The following is a 15,515-nucleotide window of genomic DNA, read 5'->3' on the forward strand; positions in this document are numbered from 1 at the left end:
TTTTTAATTTTTTTTTTTCAATAATCTGCAAATCTTCCTCAGATCCTCCTCTTAGTTTGGGGTTTTGGTTCTCCGACTGATGTCCCTCTTCGCTTCACTGATATGATCAAGGAACGAAAGTTCACCATGGTTTGCTGGTTCACTACCTGGCGAACCAGGTGAACTGGTGAAATCTTGCTGAAATTTCGGCAAGATTTGGCCCAAATTTCTGTAGATTTTGACTCCCCATTTCAGAGGGTATTTTTTGTCATTTTGGGCCCAAATTTGATGTCTACCCTAATTTGATGCTAATATTTGGTAAATTTGAATTATTTCCTATAAATTCTTCCATTTAAATTCTCATTCCTAGCCACATTTAACATGTTACCTTCTGAGGCCTAAATCATTCGGACATAATTAGAAAGATTAACCATTGACCTTGAAGATTCCATTATAGAAACCCGTCATAATTTAAATTGTTTCCATAAATTCTTTCATGTATATACTCTTCCCTAACCACATTTGGCACGTTGACTTTTGAGGCCTAAATCACTGGAATATAATTGGTAAGATTGCTCATTAATCTTGAAGATTTTGCTATAAAATGTCTTCCTAATTTGAATTATTTCCAGAAATTATTCTATGTAGACCTAATCACATTTGGCACATTGCCTTTTGAGTCTTGAATCATTATTGTCCATTAACCCTGAAGATTCCGCTGTAGAATCGCGAGAGAAATCGCCTAAAAATCGCGAGAAATCGACAAAATATTGATATTTTGGTGATATATCGGTCGATTCGGCAATATATTGTGAAATATCGCCGAAATTCTGTATTTTCAAAATTCGGCTCATGTTTCGGTATGCCTTTCACCGAAACGAACGACGGCCGAAATTAGGCAAAAGGTTGTTCCATGGATATGATATAAGACAGGTTGTATTACTACTGCGTCCCTGCTAGACCTGTTTTTTAAGATATATTGTCTGTACTAGTGCTGCCTCTGTTTCTCTTGAGTTACACTGCTGGTATAGTTTCTATTTCAAGTTATATTGCTATTTCTGAATCTTCCGCCTCTGAGATATACTGGTGGTACAGTTGCTGTGAGTTATATTCTTCCATATATACTGGTGGTACAGTTGTTGTGAGTTATATTCTTCCATGGTTGAATCAGAATCTACTGCTGATACTTCACAAGTTCAGGCTGTCAAATTGCATGGTGTTTCTAAATTTTTGTTACAGGCCCAAACTATTGAGGCTTGTATATAAGGGAAAACTAGAATATATCAAGGAGGACCCACCAAAACCTTAATGACCCTGCTTCTGTTATTGCACATTAAGAGTGGAGGAGAGAAAATTCTTCTGTTAAGATATGGTTGTGGAATAATGTTGGGCCCTCTATTGCAGTATTGCTGTAAATGTGATGTTCCATACTTTCCCTAAAGGAGTGTGGGAAAACTTTCATGAGCGCTACTCCCAAGCTGAGAACATGAAAAATGGAGGAGAGAAAATTCTTCTGTTAAGATATGGTTGTGGAATAATGCTGGGCCCTCTATTGCTGTAAATGTGATGTTCCATACTTTGCCTAAAGGAGTGTGGGAAGACTTTCATGAGCGCTACTCCAAGCTTTTCAATTTTCACAAGGAGATAAATTCCTTAACAATTATTTCAGTACCTATAACAGATATCTTGAGGAACTATAGGTGTATCAACTCATCACTACTGACTTTGAGGAACTGAATGTGCAATGGGCTGAATTCTATGTTTCCAAGGTTTTGGTTGGTCTTCACCCTAATAGTCAGACAATCAAGGGTCAATTAATTACTGGAGAGAAGGTGCCTTCCCTGAATGAAGTCTTATCTTGTTTGAATAGGCTGATTCCTAACCTCTCCAAGTCTTCTACTACTCCTGATGAGAACTCCACTTTTGGGGTTGATCATAGAAAACCCTCAACCAGAGGTCACGGACAAACCCGTGGTTGCGGTCGTAATAATATTGGGCATGGTGGACAACAACTCGATAAATTCCCTCACCATTGCAATTTTTGTGGGAAGCCCAATCACACCATTGACACATGCTGGGTGAAGCATAGCAAACTTGACTGGGCTCATGAGTTATAGGCAATGCTAGATTTACTGAGAATGCTAATGACAATATACCTATCGGCGATTCTACCGACTTTGCATCTGGAGGCTCGTCTACTATATCCACTGTTTCACGTGATGAATATGGCGTGCTTCTTAAGCGTTTATAGCAGGTTGAAGCTAATTTGGCACTTCTACGGCCACTTCAACACTTAACAGGTAATCCTGCCTTTATTAAATCTACATCCCTTCCATGGTGGATTCTTGATTCAAGTGCTTCCCACCATATGACTAATAAGTCCAAGTTATTTTCTTCTTTGATTGATCCAATAATGTCTCGCCTATTATTTTGGCTGATGGATCTTCTCTAAGGTACTATGTCATGGAGCGGTGTTTCCCTCTGCCTCTATTCATCTATCTTTTGCCCGCTTCATACCTAAAATGCCTTTGAACTTGTTGTTCGTTATTCTGTTAGCCAACTTACTAAGAATCATAATTGCTTTATCACTTTTTTTCCCCAATTTATTGTCTTTCAAGATCTGTAGACAATGAGGAGCATTGGTGGACGGCTTGAACAGGCTGGTTTGTACAACCTAAACGGCATTGGGCCTTTTAACTGCTGCCTCTACAAATATCTCTCCACATCAATAGCACTTTTGTCTTGGGTATCACTCCCTGTCCAAACTTCAACTTTTGGTTCCTAGCAATCAATCTATCTCTTCCCTGCAATATGAAGCATGTGAATTGGGAAAGCATCATAGAGTGTCATTTCCTAGTAGTATCACACTTCGTAGTTCATCTTTATTTTATTTAGTACATTCTGGTATTTGAGGTCCTTTTTGAGTCAACAAGAGGTTAGATTTTTGTTGCTTTGTGAGTCTTATTAATGACCAATTTCAGTTAAAGATTTGGCCACAGTTTGTATTTGTTTTTCATAGTTTTTATAATGAAATAAAGACTCCGTTTGATGCTTCTATTACAAGTTTTCATTCTGATCATGCCCTTAAGTATGTGCAGAAGGAGATATCTATTTTTGTTCATCCAAAGGCATGCTAGAGCAAACAAGCTGTTCTTATGCACACAGAATAGGGTGGCTCAATGTGAGAATAGACATCTTTTTGATGTTCTTCACTCTATTATGTTCCACATGCAGCTTCCGAAGAATTTCTTGTGTGATGCTATTCTTACAGCTTGTTTTGTGATTAATCACACAACTTCTTCTGTGTTGAGTAATAAAATTTGATTTTCCATTTTATGCTCTAAATCCTCTCTATTCACTCTTCCACCTCATATTGGGTGTATTTGTTTCATTAATACTTTCAATCCAGTTTAGACAAGCTATCCCTCTATGCCACCAAACATATTTTTGTTGGGTATTCTAGAACTCAAAAAGGTTGGCATTGTAATGATCCTATTTTGAGTCGTAATTTTGTGAATGCTAATGTAACCTTCATTGAGGATATTCCCTTTTACTATTTGACTATGGTTGTCTCTGATGGCTCCCCTACTACTGTACTTCCAGTCATTCCCACTGCAGAAAAGGAGTCTTGGCCGGCAACAATGGCAGAATCTTCCAATGCCACCAGTTCCTATACTTCCTCCTCCGACTCTCCCTAGTCCCTTCTTAGCCCTTTGCTCCCACAGATCCACTTAACTTTCACACTTCAGAACGGTAGTTGTTCTTGTACGTTACAGTCTTCCATTGTAAATCCCATTGCTAAATTTGTTTTTGATAACCATCTACCTCCCTTCATCATTCTATTATGTCTTCCTTATCTGTTGTTACACTTCCAAAATCCCATCATGAGGCCCTTTCTTATGCTGGGTGGAAGGTTGCTATGGACACCGAAATGGATGCTTTATCATCACGTAAAACATGGTCTCTTGTAGATTTGCCTCTTGTAAGGATGTTTTTGTTGTCGCTCGGTGTACACTATTATCTTCCAAATGGATCAATTGAGCACCTAAAAGCATGGTTGGTTGCTAAAGGCTATACACTGACATTTGGTGCCGATTATTTTGAGACTCTCTCTCTCCTCCGGCCACACAATTCTATCTGTATCACTATCTCTTGGGATGCAAATCTTGATTGGCCCCTCTATCAGTTAGATGAAGAATGCTTTACTTTTAAGGTGTTTTTTAGGAATAAGCATATATGGAGCAACCCATTGGGTATGTTGCTCAGCTGGAGGTGTCAAGTAAGGCTTGTATGCTTCACAAAGCTATCTAAGGGCTATAACAATCTCCACGAGTGTGGTTTCTTAGCTCCATTGTTACTCAATATGATTTTTCACAATGCTACTCTGACCATTCTGTCTTTGTTTTGACATCAAGTTTCTAAGTTGGTGGTTCTTGTGGTACATGTCGATGATACTATCATACATGAAAATGACTCCACTGGTACAGCTGAGGTCAAAACTTATATTCACTAGCAAATGAAAATTTTGGATCTATTCTTCAGTATTTTCTAGGAATTGAAGTACTTTGCAGCAAGAAAGGGATTAGCTTGTCCCAAATTGTATCGTTGATTTACTAAGTGAAGTTTCTTGCAGCTAAACCTGTGGAACGTCCATGGATCCTCATCAAAAACTTGGTTCCATTGACTGAAGATTTTGATGATCCTCATCAGTGCAAGCGACTTGAAAGCAAGCTAATATATCTTACAAGACATATCTTTTGTTGTTGGTCTTGTAAGCCAGATTATGCATTCTCCCAATAAAGTACAATGGGAAGCTAGATGCCACATTTTTTTGATACCTTAAGGAAGCTCCAGGGAAGGGGCCCATTTACTGTCTTCCTCACCATATTGATATTACTGGTTTTCTTTATGTTGATTAGGCAAGAGTAGATGGTGATCAACAATCTACTACTGAATATTGATACTTTTGCAGGTGGGAATCTCATCAATTGGCGGAGCAAGAAGCAGACAACTGTTGTCCAATCAAACGCTAGAGCTGAACATAGAGATAAAGCTGAAACACATACAGAACTTGTGGGTATAATCATTTCTTCATGAATTGGATCTACCAATCACCCAACCCATGAAGATGTTCTATGATAACCAAGCTGCAATCTATACCGTTAGTAATCTTGCCTTTCATGAACACACTAAACACATCAATGTTGATTGCCACTTTGTTAGAGATGCTATTCTCAAGAGGAGATCGTTTGATGTAACAACGATTTTAGGGTTAGGGGATGTGTAATTATTTAACTAAAATCAGGGTTAAGCCTAAAATCCTCTCTTTGTGAACCAGCAAATAAAGAAGCAAACTTGGGAAAAAGAGATTCTTAACAAATCTGGATGGGATGGGTTTTAGGGTCAACAAAAACCTTGAAGAAATTGAGAAGGAAATAAAGTTAGGGTTTAACCAAGAAATATGGGATGTGTTAGGGTCTTGTCAACATGGTGGGAGATCTCACTAACATGACTTTTTTCAACACTTTAGGGGCTTTTTAAAGCCCCTGTCTCGCTCAAGAGAGGCATATCTTGCCTCTCTCGAGCCTGTCTCTCTCCTCTATCTCGTTGAAAGCCCATATTTGGCCGGAAAACTCCATTTTTGGCCGGAATTTGGCCGGAATTTGTTGGGGATTCAACATAGCAACATCATCAACTCATCTACAAGACTACAACAACAAATTGAAGCATATTTGTAGTGATTCAAGCCTATTTCAAGGGATCTTCAAGAAATGTAAGATTTTCCCCCAAATTTGATTTTTTTCAAATACAAGGTTCTACAATGATTGTATGAGTGTGATATAAATATATGTTGATGTTCAAGCTTTGATCTACACTTTCATGGAAATTTTTTTTAATTTTCTGTTATTAATTTTTTTTTTTGAATTTTCGTATTTAAAAAATATATTATCTAAAAAATTAAAATTAAAGATTATAAATAAATACTTATGATATGAATGTGATTATTATTTATGTTAAACTACATTTAGAGGGCTACAATCTCATGTATTAATATTTTGATTATCATGCTTGCTGTATTTATTTTTATTTTTTTATTTAATAAATAAATAAAATAATTATGAAAAATAATATTTTATTAAAAATTTATCTTTTTTTTTTTTTTTTTTTTTTTTTTTTTAAATGATGCTTATATTATGTAGTTTATTTTAAAAATACAAACAAGTCTTATTGAGCATTGTATATATGTTATCTTAGAACAAAGTGTGTGTTTTGTTGTTTTATAAGTTATTTTTACATAAAATAATTATAAAAAATAATATGTTATTAAAAATTTATCTGTTTTTTTTTTTAAATGATGCTCTTATTATGTAGTTTATTTTAAAAATACTAACATGTTTGTTTTAGGCTTTTAGCAGTGTATATATGTTATCTTAGAACAAAGTGTGTGTTTTGTTGTTTTATAAATTGTTTTTACATGTTTTTATGTATCTAAAAATTATTCTAATGATTATTTGGGAATATTCATGATTCATGTATGTATTATTGTATTTCAGACTTTCAGTGCTGTACATTTGAATCTTAAATGGCAACTAGAGGGAGTGGCGGCACTGGTAGTGCGACTCGGGACATTGCTTGGCAACATGGGGATCCACTGACTGCTGACAAGAAGAAATCCCGATGCAAGTATTGCCTCAAGATTTTAAATTCTGGTGGTTCAACCAGATTAAAGCAACATTTGGCTGGTGGTTATAAAGATGTTGCCAAGTGTCCCAGGGTTCCTTTTGGAGTGCAAAAAGCAATTGCAGCAACTTTAAGGGGAGGAAACAAAAAAAGGAAGAGATGGCACAAAAGCAAAGGGAATTTGAGGATACAGTGCTATCTAGACCTACTCTTGATGTTGATGAGGAGTAAAGCAATGATGAAGAGAGGAGGAGGGTTATGGGTGTTGAGTCACGAGCCGAATGGAGACAGATGAAGGCTGCAATGGAAGCTAGCAGACAGTCCTTACATGCTGAGAGTGTGAGGCAATATGAACAAACAAGGGGAGCAGGATGGTTCGGGGTCGGGGGCATCCATGCCACCTAGACATAGTTTTCAGGGAACTGAAAGGAGGAGGAGGAAGACTACACATTATGATTCCACATTTGACCAAGACCCCTCCCTCTTCAACCAACAAGACATCTATCAAAGAAGCATTCCCTATATGTTTGCTGGAGGTAGAGAAGGCAGGAGGGAGGAGGAAACTAGGTTATCAATCAGCAAATTCATGCTCTATAACAACATTGCACCCAATGTAGCCAAAACACCATACTATCAAGGGATGATCAATGCAGTTGCTAGGGCAGGTGTAGGGGTTAAAGGCCCAACAGCTTGGGAAGTAATGAATAAATATTTACCCAAGGTAAAGCAGGAGGTGGATGAATACATTGGTTCATTAAAGGAAAAATGGAGTACATATGGTGTTACTGTGATGGCTGATGGATGGACTGGTCCTACTAGACAGTCCATCATTAATTTCATGGTGAGCTGCAATGGAAAGACATCCTTCCTCAAGTCAGTGGATGCCTCAGATAAGATCAAAGATGCTGACTACCTTTACTAGCTTCTTAGGGAGGTGGTCCTCGAGGTAGGGCCAAAGAATGTTGTCCAAATTGTCACAGATAATGGTGCTAACTTCAAAAAAGTTGGTGAAATGTTGATGAAGAAGAAGAGCAGCAGAATCCACCTCTTTTGGACACCATGTGCTGCTCATTCGATTGATCTTATGTTGAAGGACTTGGGGAAAAGAAAGTCAATCAATACTGTGGTTGAGAGGGCTAGAAGGGTAAGTAATTTTATTTATAACCATGGTTATGTGCTGAAGATGATGAGGAACCACTGTAAGGGTGATCTAGTTAGACCTGGATTGACTATTCGCCACCAACTATGTAGCTCTGAAAAGCTTCCAGAAGAAAGTGGTGAGTCTTCGGCACATGTTTGCAAGTGAGGAGTGGTTTGGTTGGCGTGGATCTAGCCATCCTGATGCAGTACTAGCCCAACAAACCATTGTTGATGATTCCTTTTGGAGGCAGCTGAATAGGACATTGGGCATTATAGAGCCTATTGTGTTTGTTTTAAGGATGGTGGATTCGGAGAAGAAGCCCACAATGCCCCACATATATGCTGTCCTCCAGCAAATGAAAGAGTTGGTTAGAGCTGCTGCCCCTAGCACCTTCAAATCCTACGAGAGGATCATCGATAATAGATGGGAGATGCACTTGATGCATCCTTTGCACTTGGCTGGTGAGTCACTTTTAAGTCTTTAAGTTTTTGTTGTATACTTTAATTTACATTCTTTATTTGTTATAACTTATAACTTATAATTTATAAACAAGTAAACAACCAAATCACTAAGTCACTAACCAAATTTTTTATTTCCACAATGCAAGCTTACTACCTCAACCCAAAGTACCATTACAAAAATGATCTGGGGCTTGATGTAACGTTGATGACTGCGGTGCAAACGGTGGTGGAGAAGCTTGTGTCAAATCCCGTCATGCAAGGGACAATTAATGGAGAGGTGAGAACTTATTCAATTGTTTCTTCAAATTCTTGCATTAGTGCATTAAGCATATACATAATACAATAATTGAAGAATTGGTGTACAGATCAGGGAGTTCAGGGATGCCTCTGGGAGTTTTGGAAAGCCTTCTGCAATTGCAACTAGGAAAAAAACTGATCCTGGTAAATAGTTCACTACTCTATAAGTCATTAAGTCTATAAGTCTAGTAGTCTATAGACTATAACTCTATAAATGATAACTGATAAGTTGTATAAATATAAAGATTTACTTGCCTAATGCATTCTTATTTTTGGTTATGCAGCTGACTGGTGGTTTCTATATGGAACTAGTGCGCCAAATCTCAGGGACATAGCAATTAAAGTACTCTCACAGATTTGCTCATCCTCTGGTTGCGAGAGGAACTGGAGCACCTTCTCGCTCATCCATAGTAAGGTACGGAACAGATTGGGGAGTAAGAGGCTCGAGGACTTAGTGTATGTGCATTACAACATGAGATTGAGAGTAGGGCACATACAAGATAATATAGATGACGACAATCGTGAACCAATTGAGTTGACTGATATATTCCACGAGCCCCCCGCAAAAGATGAGGAAGATGATATCATATATCAGTGGGTTAGGGATAGAGGTGGCCCAGTCCTGGGATGGGCCGAAGGGCACCCTGATCCTACCATTGTTGCTGCTATGGGCCCAGATGCTGTGGCTGAGCACCTATCTTCTGATGAGGGTCAGGCTGCTGTAGCGGCATCAGAAGGATCAGCTGTACCATTTGTGGAGCCACCTGGTCGACTTGAAACAACTGAGGTGACAACTAGTAGTGGGGATTCAAATGATGATGCCGATGATCCTAGATGGCCAAGTGGCCCAAATCAGACATCGAGTTCGAGTCATGGAGGCAGTCAGGCTGGTCGTGTTTCTGGTGGAAGTCAGTGTCAACAAAGGGAGTCACCTGACTCACCTCCACCAGTCCGAGTCATCCGACACATGTGAGCCACGGTTCCCCTATCTCTCGGACTTATAGTAGGAGTAGGAAGAAGCGAGATCAAAGCGAAAGGGGGCAACCGAATGATGATGCGAGCATGCATAATCTTGAATTGAACATGGGAAGCATGAGCCTAGATCAGAGTGATTCACAACAGCAGAGCCTATCATCGGGGTACCAATACGGGGATCACAACACCGGGTCAGATTACAGTGGGTATTCTTCTTATGGAGGTCATACTATTCCTCAAGACCCTTCACCTGGAGAGTATTCATATGGGAGTGAAGGTGGGTTGTTAAATGAGTGGTTTAGAAACCCGTACCCAAATACTCAACAACATGCAGACATATAATGATCATATAAACCGATATGTGACTTACTTCAGTGATCAATTGACTTGGGAGTCATATGTGGCCACCGTTCATAATCAATTGATGCGGAATGCTGAGTGATACTAGAGTCTTAGTTTTGTAAGTTGTAATCTTCTTAATTCTTACGGTTGTAAAATTTTGAAGACATTTAACAATTTATTACTTTGAATCTTTGATAGTTTGAAGTTTGAACTTTGATCACTTGTTGACTTGATTCACTTGAATACTTGATGTGTAATGTTATTGTATTTGTATATTTGTATTTGATACTTGATACAGTTGATAGTTGATAAATGATAACTCATTAACTTGAAGTCTTGAATTACTTGATATCTTTACATAATTACATTACATGTTGTCTCTGACTCTCTAAGACTCTAACTCTATATCTATAATCTTTATTCTTTAAGACTCTAACCTTGCATTTCACAAAATTTCGGTTTTACACATAGGGTCGACTTAGGAGACATAGTTAGGGTTATTTTCTCACAAATCTAAGGCCACCAATGTGTTCAAAAGGCCTTAAATAGGCTAAATACCAAGTTTCAGCCCAACCAGAGCCCTACAACCCACCGAGATGGGCCACCGAGACTACCGCCAATTTTTTGGCATATCTCGACCGAGATCTCGCCATCTCGGTCGAGATCTCGGTATTCTGAGTGGCGAGATCTCGCTCGAGAGTGAGATCTCCCACCATGCTTGTCAAGGAGCTATGGGATAAATTAAAGAGTTTTAACAAATCAACATGGGTTGGTTTTGAGATGCCCAGAAAGCCTAGAGTTGAAAGGAAAGCCTGCAGTTGGACATGGGAGGGTTCAAGGATGTTATAGGTTGGTTTAGAGAAAGTTACGTTAAAGAACTGATTCTTGGACAGGTTTCTTGGGATCTTGAAAGGTTCTTGGACTCTTTCTTGATTTTTTTCTCTTCTTTTCTTCCTTCTTTTTCTCTTTTCTATTCTGCAAATTCAGAACTGCCGCAAGGTCCAAGAAAGGGGTAAAGGGGGACCATAGGTTTAAGGAAGGATGGGGAGGGTTCTAGGGTTGCTGCATGGGTGGGGAGGGTCTGGGAGGAAGAAGAGTGGGGGACGGGGTCCATGGCTCCCCACAGGGTAGCGTATGGTAGGGGAAGAGGATATACTTACTTGAGAGTGTGAGTGTGTGTGTGGGGGGGGGGGGGTGGGGGGTGGGGTTTGCTGTAGATGGAATATTGTTTGCTGGACTTAAGAACTCTGCTGAATTTGAAGAATAAAGCCCTCTAAATCTGCCATGGCCCTCCCAAGAAGACCACAACCTTATTTGCCTCTAAAGAGAAAATCTTATTCATCAATTAAACCTGCCTTACAATGAGGTAGGGTGGGGTTTACATAGACTTACAATTGGAAGGAAATGACTTGGACTCTTATCTATCTTAGACTCATCCAGGGAATCCTTTATAAACTAGGATCTCCTTTACAACTCAATAAATAACAACCACAAATAAAAAAAAGCAACTTGCAAAAATAACAACTAATTATCCAAGAGAGATCTTAATTAAAAATAGTTTCCAATTGGGACACCAACTCTAATTGGGACTCTCAAATCTCAATACTAACTCTAAAGGAAAAAAAAAAAATTAGATCTGGACTCACAAAAAATCACTGGACTAAAATAATCACCAAAAGAAGTGAAAAAATGACCATAATACCCCTTGTAGGTTTTGACTAGCCCACTAGGTGCGCCAATTTGGCATGGGTCTAGGGCCCAAATGGCTGGTTCAGCTAGGGGGAGGGACTTGGTTACATCATTGTTACTGCTTTCCATCAACTGCAGAGCAGCTTGGTAACATCTTTACCAAGCTCCTGTTTGGACCTGCTTTCAAGACTGGGCATTGCATGCTAGGTGCGAGTGATTTATATGCTCCAGCTTGAAGTGGAGTGTTAATAGTATTGCTATGTAGCAGTACATGACCAACTGGTACCATGGGGTTTGAATCTTTGACTATTAGTAAAGCCTTACATAAGGGAGAGAGCTTCATTCTCTTCATTCCATCCTTTCTCATTCTTCCCTCCTCTTCTTCCTGTGGTTCTAGTTATCAAAGCTGCACCTGCTGTTACTGTGTTACAGCTGAGAAACAATAACAATTGATACCAACCTACTTTAACATGCCTCCTTTAGATCTGCACTGGTCCTTATTTTGTTTTCTTGCTCTTTTTTACTTTTTTACTTTTTTATTTTTTTATTTTTTAAATAGAAATATTATGTTCACTCAAAAGTTTTAATGGCCGAAAGATCTGATAAACCCAACCTTCAGCATACATTGGTCTTGCATTGAACCTTTTCTTAGATGAGTCATGACATTTATCAACATAGTGCATTAAAGGGCCAACCCAGAGCCAAAAGCTTCCGCACAGAGTCCAAGGGGGTAACTTTCCTTCATAGCCTAGCCCTAGCAATTTTTGCTGAGAGGCTGTTTAGATACCTTAACCTCAGGCTACAACTGTGGTCCACTGACCATTGCGTTAAGGCCCACCCCTTACCCGTCTTTCCATCATTAAGGAACTCAAAACTGTCAAGAATTTGCAGTAGTCTTCATCAAGAACCTAGTCAGTGATAATTTCTATTTTTTTAAAGGCCAACTTGTGTTACTTCTGGTTGAAGCTTTTCACTCCTTTCTGAGCTCGCAAGAAGCTAACATAGATTGGAAACTAGTCTTAAAAGATTCCACCCCCCGGCCCCTCCCAGTTGGCAACGAATGTAGAAGAGGTTCCTTCCAAGTCAGTAAATGGTAAGATGGATTTTATGGTTGGAACTAGAAAAGGACCTTAAGAAGGGTTCCATGTCTTTACCAGACCTTCATACATACAACAAACACAGTATAGACATGTTTGAATGAAATAAGATCATGAGAAATATAAGTACTGGTAGAATTGGTATGACATACTGCCAATGCTATAATCAGCAGCTCTTGCAGCCTGCAATCCTTCTCTCCCACTAATGCCCACCCCTATGTCAGCTTGTTGTATCATCCTCACATCATTTCCCCCATCACCAATAGCCAATGTTCTGTAGTCGCATGACTTCAACAGTTTCACAAGCTGCATAAAACAGAAATATACATGATATTAGTGTTTTTTTTACTAGTAATAAACGTTTCCACAAAGTTCCCCACTCTGTAGTGTGGGAAGAATCTGCACACCACCTCTATGGGTAAACTGAAAGGGTTATCATTCATATGGGGTCCACATTTCCAGAACAGGAAAGAGAAAACAAATGAAAAATCGTGAGAGAATCTGCAAACTGGCAGCATGGACTTTTTAACCCCAAAATTATATATTGTACCCATGGGCTGAGGAAAGATATTAAAGACCAAAAAGAAAGAATAAAATTCTGTAATGGGGACCAGGACTTCTAAGACGTTACAATTTGGTCAGATAGCAGAAAATAGATCAGTTTTCTGCAAACAAACCCAATAAGTTTGAATGCTTGTTCCTCTAATTAGATAAGGGATGTTTTGGGCTTGGCAACGGAACACCCCAGCAATAAAAATGTCTCAGGAAGTAGGAATAATCTCAAACCAAAACTTAACATACTGGTTAATAAAAAACTGTCATATAATGTACCATAACTTTCTGTCCTTCATGTATAGCTTCAGACTGTTTTGCCCAGGATGTTATCCATCTGCAGCGGACGTGAAATTTTTCTTACTGAAACCACAAAAAAAGCACACTACTTTCACCTTCCAAGTCAAGTTCCATGATGTAACCCATGGAACTTGAAGAGAATGGTTGATAATGGATCAAACTGAGGAGGGGGTTGAATCTGTTCCACAGTTTTTGTTGCATTCTAAAATGTGGTTGGGTATATCTGTAAGATGGGGATTAATTTTCCACAAATAAGATCAGGAACTGAAACACAATACACATGGTTCACCTCACAGTATGCGAAGGCTATTCCATGGAACAATACTGCTCGGGGTTTCTTATGTGCTCAATGCTCTTCCCAATAGAATGTGCTTTCCCCATGCCAAGATTTCCTTTGCCTCAACCTTCGCCTCAGTGAGGTCAGGACTTCAATCTCCAATTACAAAAGGCATCGGCCTTCCCAATAGTCAAAAGAAAATTGAATACAACCCAACCCAATCTACTCTCATACAGTCAAGAACAATAATATCCACCAAAATCACATGAGGAGTCACAAATGTGATTACCTCCTCAAACATAATTCCTGAAGTCCAATATGGAGTGCAATCAATCACTCGAACCCATTACTCCCATCACATTACTGTTGTTACCCATCGCTCATGAACATCCAATTACACAATATAACGGTAGTGATCGATCTTCCCTCTTCTCGGGTAGATTTGCATTCTAAAGAAGTAGTTTCCAACTCTATGGAAACGGCATTTGCAGAATCTAAGAGATACCACTCCAACAAATCCACTAAAAATGGAGCAAGATTTTCTTCTCAAAATTTCTCTGTTAACCAGATGATTATCGTCTTTGCTACTGCTACAAATCCGTTGCCAATAATGAAGACACTTATATGCAATCACTGCACCAAACGGAACTGATAGTTTCTGCCTTCCTTAAGCCCCTACTTGAGGATTTTCCTAGCTTCTTATAGTCACCTATTTAGTTCCCTTGACAATGAATTTGGCAGAACACCTGCTTCAAGTCTAACAAAGGTTTCATCTCACCAATCATCATTATGAGTGATGCTTGTTCTAACAGCTAAGGAATGCCGTCATCTTCAGTTGTCAGACAAGAACAAATTCAAGAACCCATTTCGATTTTTTCCAAATAGAACTGTAAACCAGAGCGCCAATAATCCGATACATTGAGAGAGTTTGATGCCTATTCGAACTAAGCCATTCCAACTAAGTAGCCTACTATGTCCTGTATTTCTCAAGCCCTACAGAATAATAATGATAAACTATGGTAGGAAAAACAAACCATGACCTGCAAATATAAACCCCCGCCCAGCAGAGGAGAAACACATTGGAATATTGTTTTGAGGTTAAATGAAAGTGGTAGGAAAAACAAACCATGACCTGCAAATATAAACCCCCGCCCAGCAGAGGAGAAACACGTTGGAATATTGTTTTGAGGATAAATGAAAGTGGGGCGCAATACGGTTGTATAGGCGTATATATTAGAACGTAAGGGAAGCTTGCATGTAAACCTGTTACCACTTGCCCCATTGTGAATATGTCAAGGATTCAAGTCTTAAGACACAGCTTCTCAACAATGTGGGGGGGGGGGGGGTTAAAACTGCGTACCCTACGACCCTCCCTAGAACCTGCAAAGGGAAGAGCCTTTTGCAATGGGTATGTGATGTAGTCCTTGATAGACAGGTGATTTTCAAGGAGCAAACGCTTCCAGGATCTTTAATGAATGGGCAGGTCCAAAGCTGCCTTTATGGTTAAATTAAGGTTATAAGGTTTAGGGTTGGATGATGGTTTACTGATAGATGACTGCAGAGAAGGCCACCAGTGAAGGTTTAGGGTTTTACAAATAGGGAAATATTGCTGGAATTGAAGTTTCATGGTCCAGTCAATAACTGAGTCTGGGATGCAATTGGGAGTTTGGGTTCAACGCCAACAGTTGTCAAGGATGAGTTAGTACTTCAATTTTGATGTTTTG

At 39.1% G+C, this 15,515-nt stretch overlaps 1 protein-coding gene across 5 annotated transcripts in view; it reads right to left on the reverse strand.

Annotated features, from left to right (window-relative positions):
• The window catches only part of ALA2 (aminophospholipid ATPase 2), a 113,746-nt gene that overhangs the window by 5,526 nt on the left and 92,705 nt on the right, over positions 1-15,515 (reverse strand). For all 5 annotated transcript variants that reach the window (XM_089167718.1, XM_089167717.1, XM_089167715.1 and 2 more), the window contains exon 19: positions 12,815-12,968. In XM_089167718.1, coding sequence (XP_089023844.1) covers positions 12,815-12,968 — 154 coding nt within the window. The remainder of the gene's footprint in view (positions 1-12,814; positions 12,969-15,515) is intronic.

This window comes from Hakea prostrata, chromosome 9 (genome assembly GCF_041222555.1).
Source record: "Hakea prostrata isolate BN-2017 chromosome 9, UWA_Hpros_2, whole genome shotgun sequence".
In the NCBI taxonomy this organism is placed as follows: Eukaryota; Viridiplantae; Streptophyta; class Magnoliopsida; order Proteales; family Proteaceae; genus Hakea; species Hakea prostrata.